The following is a 25,883-nucleotide window of genomic DNA, read 5'->3' as shown; positions in this document are numbered from 1 at the left end:
AAGAGTTCAGTTGGATATAATTAACCAGGACACTTACTGAGATTAATGGCTTTAATGCAAGTTATCAGAAGATACAGTCCAGCTGGGTGGTGAGGAACGTGTTTGTCTGATCCATGTTATTTCCCTATTCATTCACCAGAATGTTTTCCTCTGTTGTCTGAAAGAGGTCAAGAAAATATTATTTGGAGCTGAATCCTGATTATTAACACTTTCCCAGACATCTTGGGAGGCAGACAGTAGGATGTAAATATAGGTGACACATTAATAAAGTGCTCTGCTTCAGATGATTGTGCTGTGTGCTCAAAGACTAACGCTCACCTCAAAGAACGTGTCAATGAGGCGCTCCAAAACACAGCCCTGGGAGCGGAATGTCTGCTGTTTCTGATCTATGGCTGCCATCACTTTGAGGTAGTTGGTGAATAACTCGATCTCCCTATCGGACCAGGCATGGTTGGGGTGGCATGTTAGATAGAGACTGGAGTACATAAAGTTTGTGAAATGGCTTGGCAAAAATAGTTTCTGTTGGCTGTTGGTGAACTCTGAAGTTGACAGCTGTATTTTGTAATGTGTAGTGTAATGGTCTCCTACCTGTTTCCGTACTTATTTTCACTATAGGTCATTTTGAGGGATGCTTCATAGAACTTTTCCTCTGTCTGTGCTTCACCATGCTGAAGCTCTACAGTAAGTAAGAAGGGTAGATGGTTTGGTCTTGTATTGCTGCTGCCAGTTGTGTATTTAGCTTCACTAACATTTCAATTGTGGTAGATTTTTCCAAATCTCAGACCAACCTAACTTGTTCATTGACTGAATCTCATCCTTGTATGCATCCTGGAACTTAAGTGCAAAAGAGCATAGTAATTATGTAGCGTTAGGTTCAGCCAAATTATTTTTCATGGCTTTACTGGTCGCCATTGTATGAATACCTTTTGGATCTTTGACGCCATCCGTTTTTTAATTGTCAGTTGGAAGTTGTCAACAAGGACAGCAACGAATAGACTATTATAGAGAGATCACAAGATGTTTACTCAGGAAGAACATAAGATGACATCATACACGTTCAGTATTTGTTGTAAGCTTTTCTTACTCACTTGAGGAAAGTGAAGTATTCCACCACAATGTACAGGACCAGGAAGATGATTATATGGGGTGCACCTTTAATATATGAAGTTAGTCATCAGCAGTTACATAAGGTGACTGGTGATGCACAACATCTAGAACATGCATGATGCAGACTAGCATTCCCTTGCCTTGGTCTCTGCTGGTGGTGTAGATGAGGGACCAGTCATCAAGCGTGAGCACCTGGAAGAGGGTGAACACGGTCCGGAACATGGTGCCGAAGCGCTCTGGGTCAGACACGTTAAACAACTCTCGGAAAATGATGGCGAACATGATGAGGAATGTGAACATCAGGATGATGATGGCCCCCATGGACTGGAGAGACTGGAGGCAGGTGGTCATGATGGACCGGATATTTTGGAGAAAACTTTTAAGGAAAGGACGATGTTACTAAACTATGATTAAAGATATCGGAATTGGATGGGCCTAAATGTTATGTACAGGGGTCGTTTGTTGACGTATTATGAAGAGAAATCAAACGAGTGGTGGTCAGAATGACGGGTTAAGGCTGGAAAGCCTACCTGAAGGTACGCAACACTCTGAACACCCGTACGACCCGGATCCCTTTGAAGCTCCTGAGAAGGCGGAAGACCATGGCAGCTTGGCCTCCACTGAAGCTACCTAAAGACTCAATGAGAGGCAGCATGAAGTCAATGAGGCTTACGATGATGATGAAAAAATCTGAGATGGAGAGAGGAGAAAACAGGAAGAGAACACTGAAAACAGCTGAAACAGTTGGACTCTGGTCTGTAAAATGTTGACGTTGATTTTGTGACTGCCTCCAGGCCAATGCAAACCCCTGTGGTGTAACTACCAAGGTCATTCCAGGGGTTTTGGAAGTAGAATCGGCCGGATGAAAGCAGTTTCAGCACACATTCCATTAAATAGATGGCTAAAAATATAGCATCAAGAGCTGAGAACCACCACCCTGCAATCGGGAAACAAACAGAGATCACACTTAAACACATACAATCTCTTTATGCAGGAGTATATGGGGTTGTCTTCATGCAGAAGTAAGGCAGTTTTAGTCACAGAATGCACCTCCTCTAACTGTCACACTTTCAAATGTCTGGGCCACCAGGATCCCTGTGTTGACAGCCACCACCAACAGGATGAACTGGTCGAACCGCCGGTGTTCCGTGAAATCCGCAATGATCCTAAACAGCTGATGCATCCAGTCCTGCAGGGTGCCCCATGCCCTCAGCCAGCCTTCACTGGAAGCACGCCACTCCTGGATCTTCCGCTGCTTATCTGAGGGATTGTGAGGGGATTGTAAGGTCTTTGGAACAGTTTGCCTAATAATCATGAGGATGGTCATCAGTACAGTAGCCAAGTACATCAAATACCTTTCTCACGGAGCATCTTTAACATTTTCCTGTCTAAGACCTCACAGGTTGAGAACGGTCTCTTTCTGGCTGGATGCTTGCTGTCTACAGAAGACTTCTTGCGCCTTGCTGAGCCTGCATGACAGATCATAATACATAAGAAACATGAAAACACACAAAGACAGAGAATCTTGATGTGCACTGAAAGTAGTAAAAAAAAAAATCTAGCAATAAATATATATATATACGGGATGAGAATATGTTGCTAGTAACAAGAAAGACAATTCTGAGAGCAGGAAACTTAGCCTAATTCAATCTTAGAATAAGACAATAAAAGTGTTTAAAAGTCTAGAAACAAATCTTAAAGCCTGATATTCGAGTTATCTATGTAGCTTGTTTTCAGTCTTGTGTTTCATTACAAGCAACATTTTCTGAACCCATTAGTTTTATTGCTTAATTCAAGCATTCGTTTTTTCATTTGACTTTCATTAAAACTATTTGTAAGATAGAATTTTTTTAGGTGTGAACTTGAATCTTAGGGAGGGGGAATTGTGTTTTGTAAGGTCTTCGGAACAGCTTGCCTTGGAATCTGAGGAATCTGAGTTTTTCATGTACAAGTAAAATGTTTGTAAGTGAATTTGAAGGCTAAGTTAGTGTTCACGAAAGTCTCACCTTTTCCAGACACTGTCTGTCTGTTTGGTAGTGACTGCCGGGGTTCCATGTTGCACTCCAGGCTAAACAAACACACACACACATAAACACTGTGAAGATGAGTCCCATAATGTTTACATTTTTATTTACATCAAACCTGTAATTGTAACAACCCTAGGCCTATTGCTGCTAGTAGCATAAACTTTGTTGCTGGGTAGTAAGTGTTATTTTGTAATTACTTATGGATAAAATAATAGAAAATAGCTATTATTCCCCACTTTGCTTTTGGGACCAGAACAGTGATATTATGATATGTACCGGTTGAAATGTAAAAGGACAAATCTGTATCTTTTCATTCACATAAAGTCAGGATAATACATCATATGAAGCCAAATTAACATTTATTTATACTAAAGTAATACAAAAATGACTACAAAAGATTTAGAAGTGAGTAGTTTTTTGAGATTTACGATTATACTGTAAATCGCTTTCACGAATCAGCCCCCAAATATAGTCTCCCATCATGTTCTCTTTGTACTTGGTAGCGGTGTTCAAAGTCCAGTATATCCTGGTGGGAGTGCTCACCTTGTTACCCCGAGTACGCCCCCATGTTCTTCTTGAATTTATCAAGACGAGCATCAAGGAAATTGACTTTTAGGAACATCCTGCAGCCCATTGTGCCGTAGTTCTTCACCAGTCTCAACCAGCTCCACATAGTTTTCGGCCTTGTTATGTCCAGGAAGCCCCAAACCACTGCGACAAAGCTGTTCCAAGACGCTTTCTCTTTACCCATGAGCTTATTGGGGAATTCATTGCACTCCAGGATTATCTTTAGCTGTGGTCTGACAAAAACAACAGCTTTGACCTTTGCCTCAGCTTAGGGAAGAAGTCTTGAAGGTACTTGAAGGCTTCATCCTTATCTAGAAATCTGGGAAATTGTTTCATATGGCCCGATTTGATGTGCAGTGGTGGCATCAGGAAAATTGGTACATTTCAAAATATCACTGTCCTGGTCACAAAAGCAAAGTTTGTGGGGAATAATTGCCATTTTCTATACTTTTGAGGCATTACCAATTGGGAAATAACACTTACTACCCAGTGGGGTAACTGTGATCTGTAACTACCAGGGACACTAGAAAATCATGGATGGGAGGGCTAAGCCTCGTTTTGGGGGTTCTGGGCATACTCCCCAAAACATATTTCATCATGTATTTTTAGAGTAACAACAGGTGTTAAATCTATCAAAATAAGGTTATTTTTGGTCAAGGTTGGCTTTAACTGTCTCATAGTTTGTGTTAGACACTGATCTAATATGACTTAAGTTCTATCGAAATAAAGAAATTGAAGTCCACTCTGTCTTCATCCAAAACCAAAAAAAGTCCCAAAAACGGCTGTACTATGTAACCAAAATACTCTGGTCAACTACAGTTTGTAGTAAATGAACATCGACATACAGTATATACTGTTTCTAAGCGAGATTTCCCCTTAATCATTCTGAATCATTTCAAAAACAGATTTAGTCATTATCCCATTCACCTCGGAAGATTTTTTAAATCATAATTAAAAAAGAAACATTAAACAACCGGATCTCCCTTCCTCTGAACAGAATACAATGCAATATTTCCTCTGAACAGAATAAGATACGTTAACTTCAAACACAAACAAACATGAATCTGTGAAACACACAAAGTTTTGCAAATGTGTTCCTGATGATCATTAGCCTAGTGACATAAAAATGTTAGCTAGCATGTCATAAATGGGAAATGAATATTTCCAGGAACTGGTGTTGTCACTAAAAAAATACAACCCCCTGTTATTGGCCACCGTCCCCAATTATTGGCCACCTTATTATTTTGTTGAATTACATTATAATTTATTTTTATTTGTATTACAAATGACAAACCTTAGTCTTCTCTGAAGTGTCTACTAGAAAGTTATAGCTAGCTTTCTTGCCTTCCAGAAAAGAAAAAAAGACTGATCATGATTACTTTGATATTATATGATGTGGTCTGTTGCGCAAGTCTAATTTCACGAATTGCAACTTGTCTAAGTAATTTCAGTACATGACATATTTACAATCTCCAAAAAATGCTTTAACCTCCATACATTTCTATTAAAAATGGAGGTGGGCTAGCTGAAAGGTTTTATTGATTAGCAAAACGTACCATTGCTTTCCAGTGCATTTACATTTTGAACTTGAGAGGATTTATTTCTCTGACCACTAGAAACATTAGCTACTACAGAAGACAGCCTGCTTCAAATGAGGAGTTATGATCAAAGCATCGAACTCACTCGAACATCCTTCCAAATGAACACGATTCTATACAATTTGTAAGAAGTTTAAGATTCAATTAAGAATCAATGGGTAAACAGTGTATAATTAATTTAGGAGTCCATAATGTATGGATAATAGCTTGAAGGCATCTTTCAAATACTCATCAACACAAACAAGAAGTTATAAGCATGCAGCCCTACCCGATTGTCTGTCAAAATGTATCCTTCTTTGAGGTATCGTAGGTCTAATGAACGAAATTGGAATATTCTGCGTCATAACTACCTCTTTATTCTGGAGGATTCTTCTACCATTCTATTATTTTCATTATTCTATTCCACTGGGCTGAAATGGTGTTCAGCAAGGAGAAATTATTTGTAACACAAGTTTACAAGATAATAACTGATTTAAGTAATTGGATCTGCGAGTGTTGCAGCCAAAATGATTTCAATATTATACTGGTTTTGTTATAACAAACCATTCCATTTCAACCATTTAATTGTTTTGGTATATGTTGTTGAATAAGTAAGATCTATTTGTTTCTCAGATTTTATTTCCAACTCATAGAAATTTAACAACTAATAAGGTCACAACTGTGGTGGTTTGCTTCGCTTAATTAAAACCACTGCACGTGCGTAATTGTGTCAATATATGCCAAGCTAAAGTCGCTGAATAGGTCGACTACTGTCTGTCTGTTGAAAGACTGGAAGTCGTTATCCTCCTGCACCTTGCCCTGTTTCACTGGTCGACGATGATGCGTAGTGGCAAATGGAGTGTCAGTGTAAGGCCCCTTCTATGTTAAATGGGGACATGGATTGGACTATGTTTTTAACAGTCTCAAGTACACCTGATTCATCATCTGGAAATGGGGACATGTATAGAAAGTCGATGTTGCAGGAAATGGATGTACTCAAAAAGCCATCAAACCCATGACCTATTTTCTGAAAGAATGCACAACTGCAAAGTCGATGTATACTCTCTTTATTGTATTAGAAATAAGCATGGTAATATTGTGTTTCAACGGAAAAATATAGCAATAATTTGGTCAGAGGTAATTTGGAGCAATGCATAACTGCTTTTTTGTCATTTCATATATCAACAGTCAAAGGCAACACGATTATGACATATACAGGCAAATAAATAAATAAACAAATACATGAATAAATAAACAAATAAATACGTATAAAATAAATAATGATTAGATAGATAAATATACATTTGTAGAAAACAAAACTAATTTACAAAAACTATATTATTCAGGCGGAACATTTGTAATTTAACGTACAATAGGTTACTACTTTGCGAGATGAAACAACCTACTCCACCCAAACATTGAATTAAGTAGTTATGCCTAGCAAAGTGTCATTATATAGTTTAGGACAAAACTATCACCTGTCTACTCTCCGTTGGGTGATATTTGTTGATGTGTCTGGTGAGGCCAGGTGAGGAAAAGAAATTATCCCCACAAAATCGACACGGAAACACTTCCCCTGACACCTTTGTGATGCACTCCGTCCCTGATAATTTGGCGGAGGGCTCGGATGATTCCCAGCCGGCCTGGGGCGGGACGCTTTGTTGTTGGTCTGAGATTCTGGCCGAAGGAGAGGATGGAGTCTGATTTTGTGGATGACTAGCTGCTTTCCTATTGTGCAAGGCCAGGTGTTTCCTTAGGTACGCTTGTTTTCTAAATTTCTTTGAACACTGTGGGCAGCTGAACATAATTTCTTCATCTGAGCCAGAGTCGGATGATGGTGGGGAGGGTGGGAGCGCATCTCTGGCTATTGGTGTGTCTGGTTGGCTCTCTTCTCTCGGTGAAGAAACTCTTTCCTCTTGAAAACTCTTTGGCTTGTGCCAACGTCGGTGGGAGGCCAGATTAGCTGGACAACTAAAAACTTTCTCACACTCATCGCAGCGATATTCGACTCGGACAATGCGAGAGCACTTGTGGAAAGCCAAAGTGAGAGGATCTGTGTACCGCTCCTTACAAAGTTGACAGATGAACTCTCCAAGCGGACTGCTCGTGTTGAAGCGCTGCTTCACTTCATCCTCCGCCTCTTCCGTAATGCGCAATCCGAGGACGGGAGATGTAGTTACCTCATCCCTGATGCTGCATTTCTTTTCTTGGTTTGAGAAGCATGAGGATTTGCGCTTTTTGGAATTAGTATGGGGAGTTTTGGTGTTGGAAGAGGCATGACGCTTCACTGCTACAGATTTTGCATTCCCGCACATGGTGTCCATTCTGGTGGTCATCTCTGGAAGAGATGGCGACACTGGGGAGCCATCAATGGCAAAGCTTCCCAAACTTGCCTCGGGAAAGGTATCTGCTTGAGCACGAGAAAAAGAACTGAGAATTTGAAGAGCTGCGTCCACTGGTGGATACTGATATCCATCGCTGTCAGGCCTGGTTGGGCTCAGCGAGGGCACGCAGTGAGACTCCGGCATTCCTCCGAATATTTCCCGACTCGGAACTCGAATAAAGTTGTGGCACACGGAGGGCAATTCCCGAGCCGGGGCATTCTCCAGCGGGGAATAATTGGCGACCAGCACCAAGTCCTCCTCCGTTCGTACCCTGTATGAAACAGGACCGGCCTTTTTAGAACGTTTTATAAGAAACCCCTTTGGCATTGCGACTGTAAGAAAGCACACGCACGACACGTTATCTTGAACCTCAATACGTTTTTGCTGTTAAAGTCTGGGCCAATAATTGGAAATAGGCCTGCGTAATCGTAATGCGTCCTGTTCACTCTGAGGTACTTGTTCACACTGTCGCTCTGTGGTTTGTCTGGGTCTTTATAAAGGCGGCGAGCGGTCATTGTGCGTCAGTTAGGACGCAGATGGCAGCAGTCCAGTCGTCAATAGAAAGGCCTGGCAACATGATCCAACCGGAGTCTCTGAGGAGCGCAGCGGCAGATGTCAGCCTCCCCCATTGCCGAGTCCCACAGTCTCCCCCCTACCCACTCCCACCCCAACCACTTGCTCGGTCCTTGATGGTCCCTAGCCATTATGCAGATTACACAGAACCACACCACACTTATCCATCCTTTATCCTCCCATGTCCTCGGAGACTCTATTCAACATACACGTGCCGCAGCCGTCCGTTCATTCATCAAAATGCAACAATCAATAGGAGGGGGAAAGAGCTTGTGGGGAAGGGGGTGGGGTGCGGGGGGGCTCAGGCTTGTGTCAGTTTCGTTTGAGGGTAAAGAGGCAAAGAAGGGGAGGCACAGCACCAGTGAATCTGTGCAGTTCAGTTCTGAATGTTTACAATTGGACGTTCAAGACCTTTGAATAATTAATCCCATAAAAAATACTCTAAATATATTTTTGGAAGTTATTTGACGTTTTAAAATGTAGTCCCCGGTATGGCTACAATCCAAATTCATAATGCAACAGCAACGTTTTTTCATTCTGCTTTTAGTTGGGGCAAACTGTCCAGAAGCAATAGCCATCCAACGTCTTCACTGGAACAATAGAAACCGTCTGTCATGTCAGCGAAATTAACAATTTTCATCACACATCCACAATCTGGCGCAATAGCACATCACAATAAACCCTACCCACACCCTTTCAAAATGTATTTCATTAGTGATACACTTGGAATAGCAGGGCTATCCACCGTTGGAGGCCAACGACAGTTGTAATCGATAAACGGTAACAGTCTCAGACAAAACATCTTCACGCGGTCCTTTATTGTTGGAGATAATGTTGTCTCTAATCAATTCACATAAATCTGAGATGACAGTTGCATTGATCAATGTTTTACCTCTTTTGGGCTCAACATTACGCAAATGGCATTACGCAAATGGCATTATGCAAATTGCATAAATTCTTGAAATAAAATAATCTTATTGTAACTTCGCCTACATTTATAAAGATAACTTAGCTGTTTAATTTTATTTGTATTATAATTTTTCAGCCTTAATAGTCAAAATGAACTAAACACTACTACCACAATAACAATAACAATTTTTCATATTTATATTTATTTAAAAACGAATGAAATATTAAACTTGAAATATACTTCAATTTTACTGCCAAAAAGTGATCAATCCATTGATCCTAAGACAAAATAACCAAAAAACATGTTTTGTTTATTTACTTACATCACCGCCAGCATTAGCATTAGTAGTTATACAATGGGAGTTGTATGGGTTTATGGCAAGGTCTTTCAGAAACCCCAAAATCTTCAAAATAACTTCAAACCAAATCTTATTGAACTACAATAGTTGAACTAGAATAACGTATATTCTTATAATTCTGTACAACATTTTGGATAGAATACAAATCAATACATCTGGCCTATAGACCTGTATTCATTGTGTAACAGTTTTTTTGTGTACAATTATGCCAAGTACTTGCTACTGACATACCCAATGAGCTGTTAGGTATTATGTTGATAATTTTGATATTTGCTACATGTTCAGTGTGATCTGTCTATCAGTTTAAAATCATTCCAGCAAGGCTCTCTCAAACCTATATGTTTGAATGGTTTGGATTCAAATACATGTTTCAGAGAATAACCATAGACTATTTCGTAGCTTTCTTTATAGCAATTTGTCCTATTGTCATTTGCAACAATATATTTAAAAAACGTTACCTTTTAGTCAAATACATGGGGAGCTATATATGGAGATTCAAGGAAAGTTCTATCTATCAATTAACTATAGACATGTTTTTGGCTAGAATAAAAATTAACCCAAGGCTTTGAATTACATATTGGTGTAGAACAAGTATTTTCAAATCTAGCAAACAATAAGAAATAATTGAAAACGTTAAGCATTTTAAAATGGAATAATTAAGAAACGTCCTTGTATCGTCCTTAGTTTGAGGACATCAGGTAATGTTCTTGAGCAGGTTCGATGTTCTTATCAAGAAAAAACATTTGTCATGGAATTGCTGTAGTCTGGAAATATGCTCAAAGCAAACGAAAAAAAAAACGCCGCCACCCACCCCCCTCCACACACACACACACACACACACACACACATCCCCCAGCAGTTGCACCGTGTCCCCCAACCGATCTGTTGTCTCCGGGGATTGTTGATTGTTATTGGATTTTTTTCGCCCTTAGGGGATAGGAGACAAAAAAGTTAGAGCGCGAGGAGGATTGCGGTATGAAGGAGCGAGGGGCGTGTATTTGTAGATGTGTTGGGGGTGGAAGGAGTGTGTGTATGTGTGTGTGTGTGGGGGGGGGGGGGGGGCATTCACCATTATTTTACTTTCGGCTTTTGTTGAAATTGGAAGTTTGAAGCGTGTGCCTTAGGAGCCACAAGCCACGCGCCCGCCCTGACCTCGGTGATACCCTATTTGCATAAAGCTGGAGAATTGAATTCGGTCCTTTTCTTTGACGTGACCTGCCTGACTTACCCCATTACTGTCGGCTCAGACGCACAATTCAGCGGCGGCATAATTAAACAGAATCCTAAATGTGGCGCTTTTAAACTAACGGAATAGGCCTACGAGGCTTGTGAATAACAACACGTTATAAAAAGAGTCAAACTATGTTAACCTATATTAAATCAACCTCATGTTTAATGATGTTGTTTCGAACATTGCCTAATCAAATACTATGCTGCATAGCCTCTATTGATATCTTATGAGCTAACCTACATACAGACATTTCAGACATCCTTCCACAGAAACTAGATTATTTAATAAGAGCACAACCAGGGAGTTAAACCGTGATTTGCACACGAAGACACGCGCTTGCAAAAGCTTTTGATAAACTGACTATGAAAATAATGACAGACTTCACTATTTCTGACACATGAATTGTTATACCATAATTATGGTTCGAGGTTTTGGTCATTTTTTTCTCCTTTTTTTTTTTACTGTTAACATTAACAGTATTGTTTTATCTGTAGCCTATGAAACATTAATGTTCACCTGTACGCATGATGTCACTTTCAAGCTGCCTTCCCGGCATACCAGGTTACCTTGCTTCCTTGCCTTGTGGAAAGCTGTTCTAGTATATCTGTAATTGTTACTTGGTAGGCTATAACCAACTGTTATTTCCATAATTTACACATTTGATGAATTGCAACTGGATTGTAAGCTCGATCCCCACTTAAATATCGATATTTGTGTTGATGTTATAATGAGTTAGGATATTTAAGTAGTTACATATTAAATTAATAATTGTAATGTGATCATGTCTACCGTTAAATCAGAAAAATATTTCAGTCGTTTTACAGATATATTTTGTAATGGTTTGATGACGTGGTGGCTCTGGTCATTCAGAGTGGTCTTCTAGGGAACAATTTGTTTATGACTGTGTTTAGCTTATTGTGTAGACCTAGGCTATTCAATCCGCGAAAATTATAAATAAAATAATAATCGTCCATACTGCCGATGATTATACTTAACAATTGCGTGGATTTCGAAGAATAGTCTGCCCAGTGCCTTGCCCACAGAGACTTACAGGCACCGCCGCAGTATAGCCTATACTCTCCTTTTGTTCAGTGCGCAGCTTGGGCAGGAGGTATTCGGAATGTGTAATCTTGTTGCTACGGGGAAGAATGCAGGAACGTCAGGGATTGGCCGGTGGCGCTCGTGGGCCATGTGCTGTTCGTTCGGTCTTATTTACATACAGCTGTACAGTACTCGCGGAGGACGTGAATACCCAGCTTCCACATAACAATAGAAGAAACAAATGCAGCTACAGCACCATGACTCTCCAATCCCTTTTCAACCATTCACAGTCATATTAAATAGGGAAAAGGACTTTAGAGGCTATCGCAAAACTGCAAATTGCGATCAATTAGGAGGTGACAGTGAAAAAATGCGGGCTTTCTGGGCCTCTGTTGTGGAATTCTTCACCAGAACGCGTTTAAAAATTCAAACCTTTATGTTTTGATATCTTTTTGTGTCAATTTATATATATATATATATATATATACACACATTATTTGATTTTCGAATGTTTTATTTATAAACAATAAGGCATATAGCTAAAATATCCCGTACCTCAATAACTAAGCTATGTCTTATGGAGATATTTATATAGCCAAATGTTATGTGAAAATAAACGTGCAAAGCAGTATTTTTGGGTTCCATATGATTCGAAAATCTAATAAAAAATACCATGCAACCCTAAACATGATATTTGTCATTAATTCATCTTGTATACATGATAGGCTACAAGGGTAAACCAGTTGGCCTGACAATTCAAGGGGATTATTTTCACATATATTATCCTGCAATTTTCTATTGTTCTAAGGGAATACATACTTGACACAAATCTAAAACATTTTCTTAGGCTTTTTACAAGACATAGGCTACAGTAAAAAGGCGTTTTTTTTTTTCCGGAATAGAAAAATATACTAATCTATCGCCTTCCCTTGAGTTCACCCATGGATTTGCAGGCCTCTGAAACTTGAGTGACTCACAAACATCCTTATTCTACTCCTGACAATCTCTGCAATGACTGACTGAAATGCCAATCTGTAAGAGAAGGTCTTTACTTGGACTGTAATAGGTGCGGGTATAGGCTACTGGGGTTTTATGCCGGTACTATTGATATAGTAATACTATTAATGTTGTGCCTTTCCTGTGAAAAGGAAAGTGAACAGTGGACAATATTAAATAATATATGGTTGTACCATTATTCGGCCAATGGAAATTATGAAAACATTATAAAAACAGCAAAATAAATGGATTCTTACGTTTTTGGACATTTTATGAGAATCGATTTTTGAGAAAATAGGCTACACAAAATTCAAATGTATACCACATATTTTGAGCATTTTTCTTTATGAGACTTCATTATAGTGCGAAAATACAAATGGTCTTTACTTGGTCTGAAATAGATACCACATTTTATTACGTATTGATGATTGATTTGTGGGAAAATAAAAAAGAAAGCAAAGATCAAAGCGGTTTTTCCATTTACTCAAACACATCATTTTAAAGTGGCAGTGGTCGAGCTGCAGTGGGACTACAAGGCTACTCCGTCAGACGTGGTTCATACATTTAGGTAGGGTTTTCAGATTGGTCTTTAAGCAAGGTGATGTAAGCCCATAGTATGGGTAATGACCAGGGAAAAACGACTGAAACGAAGGCTAATTAACTGGGCACTACAACTGAGGGAAAACAAAGTAATCGAAACGAGCGCGCTACACAATTCGTTGTAATTTCCCAGGCACTCAATACGCCTTTCAAAATAAAGGTCCCCGCAATAAAAGTCCCACAGAAGTCTCCCATAGAATGATAAACGTTTCTGAATACAAGGTTAGCTAGGTCTAATACACTACTTCAATAGCTCTAAGTAACTCTACATCACTTCAAATACAGGCAGATCAGGGGAAATTAAACCTATTTAGCAGTGATATCAACATGGTTTTTACATATCGTGGTCTGTAGGATACTCAGAGATGCCTTGTAGTTGACATAGGTAATTTGATGCGATATGCAGTGGAAAAGCTAGTTATTCAAGATGTACGCCCGAATTACCAACATGATATGTGCTTTTGCATGAATGTCAGTGTTGATGTTTGGGGACAGAAGCTGCCTATTATGTCCATTTTAACATTAACCTTATTTAGTAATTTAGGAAATGATTGCAGTTAGTGCATGGATAAATAATTGTAAACAACATCAAAGGGAAATACCCTTTTCCTCAATAAGGGAAGATATCGACAAAGTTGAACAGTGTTAGAAGAAAACATCTTATTTTTGTAATCTTGACCTTATCTTGACAGTTTACCCTTGCATGATCAGGACAATGAGGGTTAAATCAGAATGTAGATCAGGACAATGTGGGTTAAATCAGAATGTAGATCAGGACAATGGCTGATCTGGCCGCCAATATGGGTGGGATGGACAAGAGACCAGAGAAAGGCAACAGAACTATTCAGAAAGGTCTCAAAATCCTTGTTTTAAAATAAAGTTTATAACTTACTTTACTTTCTTCTAAAACAATGATTTTATTTAATAAAACACAGATTTAAAACCAGGATAAAACAAAATAAACAATTAAAAACTGGATACCTACACAGCCATTTACAATAGAACAAAGCTCATGAGGAATTTATATTAATTATTCTAGAATCAATGGCTAAGTATCATTTATTTAAAAGTAAAAAACTAAAACAAAGAGACCATAGTCTTAAGTAGCCTGCTGATTTCATAGAATATTTATTTTAAAATAATTACAGTACTTTGATAGATAGTAAAGATAGTAAAGTTTGCAAAAGCTCTAGTTAGCATCAGCGCAAAGAGTGAAAGTGTTTGGGAACGTCATGTATGCTAGCTGTTCCTGTAAATGCCTATAGTCATTGTTCGAACGCTAATTAGCATACACAACATCATACCTCCTTAATTCTGGATGTAAACATACTACACAAGTTCAACTGACTCTGGTAAAGAAGATAAAGGGCCTAATTGACAAAATCCTGAATACAAAATTATTTCAACTTATTTACCTTCACTTCCCAATATGTGGACTTGAAGCTACAGGCTTGGGGTCAGGTGTGAAGCTACAGGCTTGGGGTCAGGTGTGAAGTTACAGGCTTGGGGCCAGGTGTGAAGCTACAGGCTTGGGGTCAGGTGTGAAGCTACAGGCTTGGGGTCAGGTGTGAAGCTACAGGCTTGGGGTCAGGTGTGAAGCTACAGGCTTGGGGTCAGGTATGAAGCTACAGGCTTGGGGTCAGGTGTGAAGCTACAGGCTTGGGGTCAGTGGTGAAGCTACAGGCTTGGGGTCAGGTGTGAAGCTACAGGCTTGGGGTCAGGTGTGAAGCTACAGGCTTGGGGTCAGGTATGAAGCTACAGGCTTGGGGTCAGGTATGAAGCTACAGGCTTGTGGTCAGGTGTGAAGCTACAGGCTTGGGGTCAGGTATGAAGCTACAGGCTTGGGGTCAGGTGTGAAGCTACAGGCTTGGGGTCAGGTGTGAAGCTACAGGCTTGGGGTCAGGTGTGAAGCTTAGCATTCAATCCCTCGCACCCACTGCACCCATTAAATCCTGCCTTAGTTAGGATTATGGCAGGAGTTATGCTTGTGCTGGTATGTGTACATTAATCTAATGTGTACATTAATCTAGGGTAAGGGTTGGTTATATTTTATTATGAGAGTCCCCATTTTTATTTGCAGATGTCCAATACATATTAATACTATCAACAAAGTATCTGTTGATAAGCAACTGCTTGCTAAGGTTAAAGTTAGGTTTGGAATTTATAGTAAAGGTTTACAGTAGGGGTTAAGGTTAGGGTTGGGGTTAGGATAAAGGATACGGTTAAGCTAAGGGTTAGTAGATAGTTAAAATGTTTCTTATAGTCAGCAGATAACCTGTAGAGCATCTACAAACACCATTTTTGGACTCTCAAGTGTTATCAGTAGGTTCTTATCACTTTGGAAGGTAACAGATGAAAAGCACATTAGCAACTAGCCCTTCCTTTTTTATCTTTGTACAAAGTCTGTCGTGGTCCCAATGACACAAGATGTCAATGAAGCAGGTTACCACTAGATGTCGCTGAATTACTGACTATTGCTGTGAACCAGTGCCTGCAATTTACTGGTATACAGGATGTACAGTAAGACATGACAGTACAGAGGATGTGGAAACCTTGTGTCAACACATGGACCCACAATGAGCAACTTAATCCATGCCATTTAGTTTAGTTCTAGATCTCACTTTGTTTGGGCCTTTAAAAGAATAAAATACATATTTTGTATGCTTAATGCTAAAGTAACCCTCTAAGCTTGAAGAAAAAAAACTATTATTTGGTTTGCCTTAAATAGTTGAACAGTGGTAAAAATAGCTATTTTCATGTATAGTGCCCACCCATTTTAGAGAAACAAAAATATGTGAAATAATCAACATAATCGTCAATAAAGTCTTGGTTGCAAGTCCTATAAATTTGATGATTGTCTGAAATCTGTGACCCATTGACATCCAAGATGTTGGGTATCTTCACTGGTAAGGCTCTGGTCAGCTTATACTGCAGCCATCTTCAGTTCCTGTTGGTTTTGGTCATTTTTGCCTTTGATCTTGTCTTCGACAAGTGAAATGCATTCTCAACTGGATTCAGGTTGGGCGATAGACTCCGCCAGTCAAGAACATTATGCTTTTGGCCCTAAAAGACTTGTTTGCATCAACAGTGTGTTTGGGGACATTGTCCTGTGCAAGGTGAAATGCCGTCCAATGAGCTCTAAGGCATTTGATTGGATCTGGGCAGAGAAGATTCTGATGTTTCTGTCCACTTCAGAATTCATCCCACTGCTGCCATCAGTAGTTATATGATCAGTGATGGCAAGTGAGCCAGTTCCAGAACTGCAGGATCTTTGGGGATTATTTATGCCATTTTACCCTTGAGACTAACTCGTGTTTTTGCACTTTTGTAGTTTGGCAAGTGAAGTCTTATGCAAATAGTAGTGTCTGACACATCCAGGCCTAACTCCTGGACAGGTTCTTTATCTATCTAACACATCAAGGCCTAACTCCTGGACAGGCTCTTTATCTGTCTGACACATCCAGGCCTAACTCCTGGACAGGTTCCTTATCTGTCTGACACATCCAGGCTTTACTCCTGGACAGGTTCCTTATCTGTCTGACACATCCAGGCCTAACTCCTGGACAGGCTCTTTATCTGTCTGACACATCCAGGCTTTACTCATGGACAGGTTCTTTATCTGTCTGACACATCCAGGCCTAACTCCTGGACAGGCTCTTTATCTGTCTGACACATCCAGGCTTTACTCATGGACAGGTTCTTTATCTGTCTGACACATCCAGGCCTAACTCCTGGACAGGTTCCTTATCTGTCTGACACATCCAGGCCTAACTCCTGGACAGGTTCCTTATCTGTCTGACACATCCAGGCCTAACTCCTGGACAGGCTCTTTATCTTTCTGACACATCCAGGCTTTACTCCTGGACAGGTTCCTTATCTGTCTGACACATCCAGGCCTAACTCCTGGACAGGCTCTTTATCTTTCTGACACATCCAGGCTTTACTCCTGGACAGGTTCCTTATCTGTCTGACAGTTCTTTTGTATTTATTTTTTCATTATGTTCAGCATTCTGTGGTCATTCACTATAGAGATCTTCCTTAGTCTTGAGCTAACCAGTGCTCGTTTTTTATTTTCATCAGTTTAATTTGTTAATCCAGACAGCTATACTTGGTAAATATGACATATGAGGTTTGTTCAAACGCAACAATCTATGTTGGTTAAAGGCCTAACAGTTAGAAGTCTGTTCAGTCTTTTTAAGTAACGTAAACCTAATCATTACACATCTGATTCTCTCACAAAATAAGGAGAAGTAAAAAATGTAGGCTGTTCTTTGACCAAATGAACACCACTCAGCATAACAAGGAATAAAAAGAACTAGTGAATCAAAAACATTCAATATTAAATCAAAATATTCACTATTATTTTGTACATGTGATTGGATGTATGTATGGTTAAACTTATTTTAAATAGAGCTTTCATTTCATATGGTAAATACCGGAATTATTGAGGAAAAACGATTTTCATGTGTAAATAGTAGTCCAGAAATACCCGTACTTCAAATGCGAAACAATGTTTAACATAAGGTGAAATCTTTTAGACTTTCACCAGTATACTTCTTGTATCCTGTTATTCTATAGCCATACTGTCATTAGACACATGCTTCTGTCATATGTATGTTAAACTGCTATCATATCATTGTTCCCTTCCTTTAATCCGTTAAAGACTCACTACCCCCAACACCGTCCTCTTATCCCCACCCCACCCCCACTCCCAGCTCTGTCGTGGGCTTGACCAGAGCCGCTGACCTCCTACTAGGACCATATGGTCAGGCGCGGGGGAGACCTCCTACAGTAATTAGTGGAGGGAATCAGGCCCTAGCTCCAGTGTCACATTAGCTTAGGGTTTGTTTAAAACTGGATTGGTACAGCTATTATTCAGTCCATATATACACTGCAGTGTCTGAGTTAAAAGAAGCAAATATTGGTGGTATTGTTACCTACACAGTGGATGTGCTTGTCATTTTAGGAACATCATGCTGCAGACATCCGTGGTGTTTAAACTGTGCTTCAATGCAAGGATCCATTTGTATGTGAGGACAGGAGTACCAGATGAGTGGTCCAGCCTCGTGTTCTACAGTGAAGTGCCAAATCCTGAAGGCTGTGACTCTGAGTACCCCCCCTAGTGAGAAAATCCCTGTGAAAATAGAGAAATATTACTGCACTGGCGCAACGAAGATGTTGAAAGCACCATAATCCTCCATGATAATACACTAATTTGCCACGGTGAAAGATTCACAAAGAGCAGCGTAATTCACCTCTCTCTCATAAACATCTCTGTGTTTCGGTAAATGATTGAAACCTGTAATGAAAATCTCAGTGAGTGTCTAGCATCACTCAGAAACATCTCTGTGCTCGCTAAGCGTCTGACGCCTCATTGCAAAACATCTCCGCGTTCTGCGAGTGACCAACGGCACTCGTATGCATTCATGCGTTCGAAGACTGATGCCTGGGATTTGGTAACGTGACATAACCACGCTACGACTGGGCTTAAGGAGCCATGGTAACGGCCACGGAAATGCATGCAGGATGAGGTCAGGTGGCAGAGAACCTGCTGTGAGCCAAATAATGTGGAGGGGAGGTGAACAGCCATGATGGTCCTCTGAATGGTTTTAGTAAACAATGAATCCTCCTTGTTGGGGAATGGTTTAGCTGTTTAGTGTGACCCCCCCCCCACTCCCAGGTTCATGTTTGGGGAAAACACCAGCTCTCCTCTAAACACACACAAACATAGGCACATACACACATGGTCCTTTGACCCCACCTCCCCCAACCTTTCCTCCACCCAAAACTCTCAGAATGGCACAAAACGGCTGACAGACTAGATGCACTTAGTCATTGGTCGCTTAATCTAGTCGCCCTAATCATCCAACCATTAGTCTAGAAAACGGATTAGACACACAGAGAGAGAGAGAGAGAGAGAGAGAGAGACACACACACACACACACAGGCAGGGAGACAGAGAACAAAATAGAGCACATCCTGTCTATTGCTGCCTCAGCCTCTATTTGACAGAGCAAGAGACAAGGGAGAGAGAGAGAGAAGGGGGAGGAGAGAGACCAGGGATGTGATGTGTGTGAGGGGAGGGGAGGAGAAGGAGGGGGTTGGCTTCAGTGTGATGTGAATGGAACAGAGTCAGTGTGAGAGGGAGAGAGAGAGAGACAGAACAAATCAACCTGCTTCTTTTGACCAAACAACGGGATGGAAGGGCCGAGCACCAAGGAACACTGACCGCCCAGGATTTTGATTTTTTGGAGAGGGTCAAAAAGGGAGCATACGAAGGCATCCGAAGACGGAGGAGGAGAGAGAAAGTCCCAGTGTGGAGCTAGAGAGCAGAAACATGCTGTCATGGGGAGAGGGGGGGGAGGGAGCCGACCGAAGGGAACAAGGCAGGGTCGAGCCCAGCTGAAATGTGGAGGTAAGCCATGTCTTTCTGTCCTTAGAATGCACCCGTGTCCAGTGTGAACCACCGGGATTGGCTTGGCCAGGACGCCGTAGACAGCAGGCATATTTACAGGCGATTCCGCCCGAGATTCTGAGTGTTGCACCGTACAGAAGTGAGAGCAGAGGATGTGTCAACACAATGAACGGACGCTTTGTCAGGCGTAGAAAATGATGTCTGAGCAACATTCTGTTATCTTCCTCGCTCGCTCGCTCACCCCCCCCAACCCCCCCACCCCCCCCAATCTCTTGCTGTGGTTTTGAGCTCGTTTTAAAAACAGTGTTCTTACACTGACGCGAAACCACTGCAGACCTTGCTGTGGGGCGCTGGGGGCTGCAGGACCCAGATATGTGGGCCAGGTGGGGGGGGGGGGGGGGGCAGAAAGAGAAAGAGACAGAGCGCCACAGACAGGGAGAACGAAAGACAAGAACAGACAGGAGCCACAGTGATAGAAAAAATAGCAGGTAAGAGAAACAGTATTGTCTTATCAACGGACACACACATTTGCTGAATAAAAAGGTGTGCATGCCTCTTTCCGTTTTTCTGCTGGCGGGATACGGACGATGATGAGGATGGCGAGGGTACTGCACCCAGTGTGCCCAGACAATGATGGAATGGAGAACCAGAGCCCAGATCAGGGTGTTGTTTTCAAGGTGGCAAAGAAAAGCAGCGATGCAGGAGATTCTTGGGGGTGGGGGGGTGGGGCGGTGGGGCGGGGGAGGAAGGGGAAATAACGAGGACAGTTCCCATAAGCCAGTGCGCTGCTGAGGCCGGGCCGTTTCATTTATTCTGCTGCACATGACTCCTCATAGGTGGTGTTCTGTGTGCTTGTCATTGGTGGATAACAGCGTTACTTATGACGATGGTTTGATGTGTCTTCCCTGAAGACTGTTGCCGAGCCCTGGGCTTGTCTAAATCGCATGACCGGTACGGCCTTTGTTTACCATATTGGTCACCACACACGTTATTCTGAACAGTGAAAGCAGACCTGCGAGATTGGTCACTGTGGTAGTAGTTAGGGGTTGTTAGCTAGCACTCCAGACCAGTCTGTTAGTTCAGCCAAACACTGGAAAAATAGCTACTGTAAAAATACAGCAATTGCGGGTTGGATTGAATCGGTAGTGGGTGTGACGTTATCTGTTTGTGGTTGTTACCTGGGAGGTTGGCCAGATGTGCCCAAGTATATATACACATATTGTGTGTGTGTGAGTGTGATAAATGTACATGATACTAGATCTATATCAGAGGGGAACTGAGCCCAGGTGACTGTGACGCGTAGCATGCTGGGGTTCAAAGGTGAAGTGACGCTTTAGGTCCTAGTGCTGGTGATGGTGGCATATGCCAATATCACCAAGAATAGTGCTAGCATAGTGCTTAATTTAGCATTTTTTGTGTTTTAATATCAAAATAGCGTTACAAAGTTAATAATGACAAATTGCATTAAAGAGGCACAATTTTGGAAAATGTAGCTTATTGTTAATGTGAGTATGTCATTTGATCAGGTTAGCTAAAATGAAAAATGTCAGCTATAAAAATCGGCAATCAACTTTTCAATCAAGCAATGTCAACCCAACAGAAATTAATTCATCAGTCATGTAGCTAAAATGGAGACCATCATCTCTGTTATTTGAAAACATCAGAAGAACAGGCTTTTCCTCTCTGACCTCATATAGTTTCAGTACAGTGGGAAGTGTTTTCAGCACCTGCAGGAATATATAACACATGTCTCTGTGATAGGATGGTGTCTGTTCTAGTTAAAGAGCTGGAACACTTTTAGTGCTCTAAAAAAAACCGAATGTTTCTTTCCTAAGACATGCCAAAAACGTTGCCTTTTAAATATGCTATTTCGACCCAAATGATGGGAACTAGCCATCGGCGTCAGACTGTGTTCGCGTCTATATTTGTTCATCTAGCGACGACTCATAGTATCGTCACAGTGTGGAGCTCTAAAACCCTGTGGGCGTCTGGGACCCTTTTTAAATATAAGAGGCTCTCTGTCAGTCAGCAGGGACATGTGGCACACATACTTCACTTGTGTGGGTGGGGAGGAGAGGGGTTAGGGGGAGGAGAGGAGAGGGGGAGGAGACGCTGAGCAGCTAGTCTCCGTGATCGATCGGGTCGACTTGTATTTCCTGCAAAATCCGACTGCTCCACATCGCTGTCCATCCCTACACCAGCACCTGACCACAGACGACAGGGCTATTAATAAACTGAATGACTTCCTAGTAGGAGGCCCCTGATGCATCAAGGCTGAACACACGGCCTCACTGGAGGGCTCGGATGGATTCCATGTTAAGGACGTGCTTTCCCTGCGCCCGTCGAACAGGCGTCGAGCCAGGGATGTTGACGCGTTGAATGACTACAGGACGTTTGACGTGTGTGCTGCAGGACGCTAGAAGATCCACGGGGCTAACGGACCCTTTCTGCCTGGGAGGCACTGAAGCCGTGTGTCACCCAGGATTTAAACTCCAGCTCACACCGCTCCCCTCTTTGCATACCAAATGATGTTTCCATGCCAAAAGCGACTGCTCTCCACAGGAACGTCGTGACAAATAGCCTCACGACCGTTTACCAACTGGCTTTTACGTAACACGACGTGGACAGGCGGCTGTCTGACAACAATCTGAGGCGCAAAGAAGAATCATTCTATGTGAAAAAGCTATTCAATCTATGTTTAGGCCTACTTTGCTCTGCCAGAAAGAGGAAATTTACCATCATTCTCCCGCTGCACCATGACCAACAGAGGTATTTTTGACTCTCCTCTATTTGCAAGGACAAATTGCAAATATGGGCAGAAATGACAACCAGACATACAGGAGCGCTTTTCACGGACACAGATTAAGCTTATTCTAAGACTAAACATCAAGGTCAACAGAAAATTCTGATGTTCTTGATTTTTTAGTCCTTCAGTAGGCTTGATCTGTGTCCGCGAAATTAGCCCATAATGTGACAGAGACAATGGTACGGGGATTTGAATGGTGTTTCATAAGAAATGGTCAATACGTTCAATCAATGGCACTTCATCAACATGGATCAATGTTTCCTAAGATTACGAGGTAGATTATCCTCTTTGAAACATGAGTCAGTAGCACAAAATCTACCTCGTTTGGAGCCATTTTGCATGACTGGGTCTCTATCTCTCCCAGTGAGCAGTATGTCTGTGACTGGGTCTCTATCTCTCCCAGTGAGCAGTATGTCTATGTGACTGAGTCACTATTTCTCCCAGTGAGCAGTATGTCTTTGTGACTTAGTCTCTTTCTCTCTCAGTGAGCAGTATGTCTTTGTGACTTAGTCTCTTTCTCTCTCAGTGAGCAGTATGTCTTTGTGACTTAGTCTCTTTCTCTCTCAGTGAGCAGTAGGTCTTTGTGACTGAGTCTCTTTCTCAGTTAGCAGTATGTCTTTGTGACTTAGTCTCTTTCTCTCTCAGTGAGCAGTAGGTCTTTGTGACTGAGTCTCTTTCTCAGTGAGCAGTATGTCTTTGTGACTGAGTCTCTTTCCCTCTCAGTGAGCAGTATGTCTTTGTGACTGAGTATCTTTCCCTCTCAGTGAGCAGTATGTCTTTGTGACTGAGTCTCTTTCCCTCTCAGTGAGAAGTATGTCTTTGTGACTGAGTCTCTTTCCCTCTCAGTGAGCAGTATGTCTTTGTGACTGAGTATCTTTCCCTCTCAGTGAGAAGTATGTCTTTGTGACTGAGTATCTTTCCCTCTCAGTGAGCAGTATGTCTTTGTGACTTAGTCTCTTTCTCTCTCAGTGAGCAGTAGGTCTTTGTGACTGAGTCTCTTTCTCAGTTAGCAGTATGTCTTTGTGACTTAGTCTCTTTCTCTCTCAGTGAGCAGTAGGTCTTTGTGACTGAGTCTCTTTCTCAGTGAGCAGTATGTCTTTGTGACTGAGTCTCTTTCCCTCTCAGTGAGCAGTATGTCTTTGTGACTGAGTATCTTTCCCTCTCAGTGAGCAGTATGTCTTTGTGACTGAGTCTCTTTCCCTCTCAGTGAGAAGTATGTCTTTGTGACTGAGTCTCTTTCCCTCTCAGTGAGCAGTATGTCTTTGTGACTGAGTATCTTTCCCTCTCAGTGAGCAGTATGTCTTTGTGACTGAGTCTCTTTCCCTCTCAGTGAGCAGTATGTCTTTGTGACTGAGTATCTTTCCCTCTCAGTGAGAAGTATGTCTTTGTGACTGAGTCTCTTTCTCAGTGAGCAGTATGTCTTTGTGACTGAGTCTCTTTCCCTCTCAGTGAGCAGTATGTCTTTGTGACTGAGCTAGGCTCGTGGCCCAGCGACACCCCCTGCCCCCCTCCCCCTGTGAGCAAGGCTGACGATGGTAGGATGGCAGTGTAAGCTACTGGGTGGATCCTCTAATCGGCTTGTGCTCTTCTTTGTCATCTGTCCTCTGTGGCTATGCTCTTGATGGGAGCTCAACCATCTCTGGAGAAGAGGCACCCTCACATTCATGGCCCTGGGCTCTGGCCGACCCAGCTCTGGACAGGACCTGACTGCACAATGAGCAGGAAAGTAAAGGGGAGATTTAAGAGAGAGAGAGATGGGTGATGGTAGGGGTAGAAGGAAGGGGAGAGTGGCAGAGGTGAAACAGAGATAAGACGCTCAGGGTGGGGTAGAAAGGCCGGGGGGAGCAACAGAACATCCAGATAGGGAGTCCCTGGAAAGACCTACTTTGTTTATTCAATAGACTTTTTGTTTGCAACAAAAAGGTTTGCTTTTCTATCACCCAAGTGTAGCGCTTTAAATATGATAAAGAGTACAATAATGACTCTTTTGAGATGGCATTAGTCGGATTCATAGGGCCACTTGGCCAGTTCATGTGTATGTCAATCCCTTGATAAAGATTTGCATACTTTAATTAACCCACTAGTCAGGTATTCTGTAGAGCATATGTGGAGTTTGCTGCTGTCATTGTTGTAACAAAACCGGTGATACTTTACATACTGTAAACAAGCCACACAAACGCCTCGCTGTCACGTTCGCTGAGATCCAACACCCTGTCTCCCTCATTTAGAGCAGAGACACCTGTTTGTTGTTATTTCCCTCATCTGTGTTCCTGACCACTGTCCCTGTTTAAGGTCCTCCTTTCCTAGTGTTTGTTGTCGGCCATTATTTGGATCTCATTCCATTGTACCATTGTTTCTATTTTAGTGTGTAGGCTCTTTTTTTGTTACTTCTTAGTTTATTACAAGTCCTTCGTTCTCCCTGAGCCTGTCCTGCGTTCCACCAACAATGTTACACAAGCAGTCTAGTTGTTCCGCGGTGATGAAAGGAGATCTAACTCTGCACAAAGCAAAGACACAGTGCTACTTCCTCATCCTGCATAGAACCAGATACAAATTCTGCACTTAGAATGTGTCTTAGGAAGAAAAAAAAATCCTCGACACAGGAATATGACCACAGTATCATGATCAGAGGCTGACAGACAGGTGAAAATAGTTAGGCCTACTGCTCTGGCCGTGCGGAAGAGCAGCTCCCTGGTCCTGTCCATTCTCTCAGAGTCCAACTGTGGGGAAGAGTGATGGTGCAACTGGCTGTACTTTCATGTCAAAGGCGTTGGTGGTAAAAAGAGAAGAACACACCAATGAGTTGCTAATGAGTAGCGGTTAGCTGTGGTGCTGGCTGATCTTTCTCATGCCTGTCCTGCCGTGTGCCTGAGTGTGTGTGTGTGCGTGCGTGCGTGCGTGTGTGTTTGTGCCCCTGAGAGGCTCGGCTCACACAGGAAACACACAGACAGGATGTGACCTCAAAGACCAAGGTGGCGGGACACTCCGCTAGGTCAGAACACTGAGAAGGACAGTTGGCTGGCAAGCACCTTGTTTCGCCACTATCATTACTTAACTCCACTAAGCCCAGATCCGGTCACCGTATTACCCCAAACACAACCTGACACCGGCATTTGTGTCGGCTCGGTGTGTTACCATACGTGGCCTACAAAGGCGCTTGGTCATTGGTTTCCATCAATTCAATGCGCTTGGTTAGCAAGTCTTCTTCTTCCCATCCACTGCTTCAAAGGGAAGGCAAAGTGCAGTGGTGAAGCGTGACGCGTGACGCATACACAGATGTAGGCCGCATCA

The 25,883-nt window shown here is 42.0% G+C and overlaps 3 protein-coding genes across 9 annotated transcripts in view; 1 reads left to right on the top strand and 2 right to left on the bottom strand.

The window, feature by feature from the left end:
- Positions 1-43: 43 nt before the first annotated feature.
- LOC105010944 (cation channel sperm-associated protein 1) lies at positions 44-18,387 on the bottom strand. The gene is made up of 13 exons (XM_020048644.3): positions 18,313-18,387; positions 3,114-3,175; positions 2,463-2,576; positions 2,158-2,367; positions 1,931-2,044; positions 1,638-1,797; positions 1,248-1,483; positions 1,089-1,152; positions 924-996; positions 789-834; positions 589-676; positions 319-433; positions 44-157 (listed from the first exon to the last, which is right to left on the bottom strand). Exons 1-13 carry the CDS (start codon positions 18,330-18,332, stop codon positions 125-127), a joined length of 1,335 nt encoding a protein of 444 aa, XP_019904203.1. The 5' UTR covers positions 18,333-18,387; the 3' UTR covers positions 44-124.
- LOC105010943 (insulinoma-associated protein 1a-like) lies at positions 6,348-8,155 on the bottom strand. Its single transcript, XM_034293495.1, has one exon. The coding sequence runs from the start codon at positions 7,987-7,989 to the stop codon at positions 6,739-6,741; it is 1,251 nt and encodes a 416-aa protein (XP_034149386.1). The 5' UTR covers positions 7,990-8,155; the 3' UTR covers positions 6,348-6,738.
- A 1,066-nt stretch (positions 18,388-19,453) lies between the features above and the next one.
- The window catches only part of zmp:0000001168 (signal-induced proliferation-associated 1-like protein 2), a 39,210-nt gene continuing 32,780 nt past the window's right edge, over positions 19,454-25,883 (top strand). For 4 of the 7 annotated variants that reach the window (XR_004575932.1, XR_004575933.1, XM_034293124.1 and 1 more), the window contains exon 1: positions 19,454-19,786. The gene's annotated coding sequence lies outside the window, so the exon portion shown is untranslated. Of the gene's footprint in view, positions 19,787-20,209; positions 20,275-25,883 lie in introns of those variants that run through there. The other 3 variants (XR_003781913.2, XM_029120818.2, XM_034293123.1) reach the window with 2 other exon arrangements.

This window comes from Esox lucius, chromosome 7, assembly GCF_011004845.1.
Source record: "Esox lucius isolate fEsoLuc1 chromosome 7, fEsoLuc1.pri, whole genome shotgun sequence".
Classification (NCBI taxonomy): domain Eukaryota; kingdom Metazoa; phylum Chordata; class Actinopteri; order Esociformes; family Esocidae; genus Esox; species Esox lucius.
This window is presented reverse-complemented; position numbering and strand designations above follow the sequence as displayed.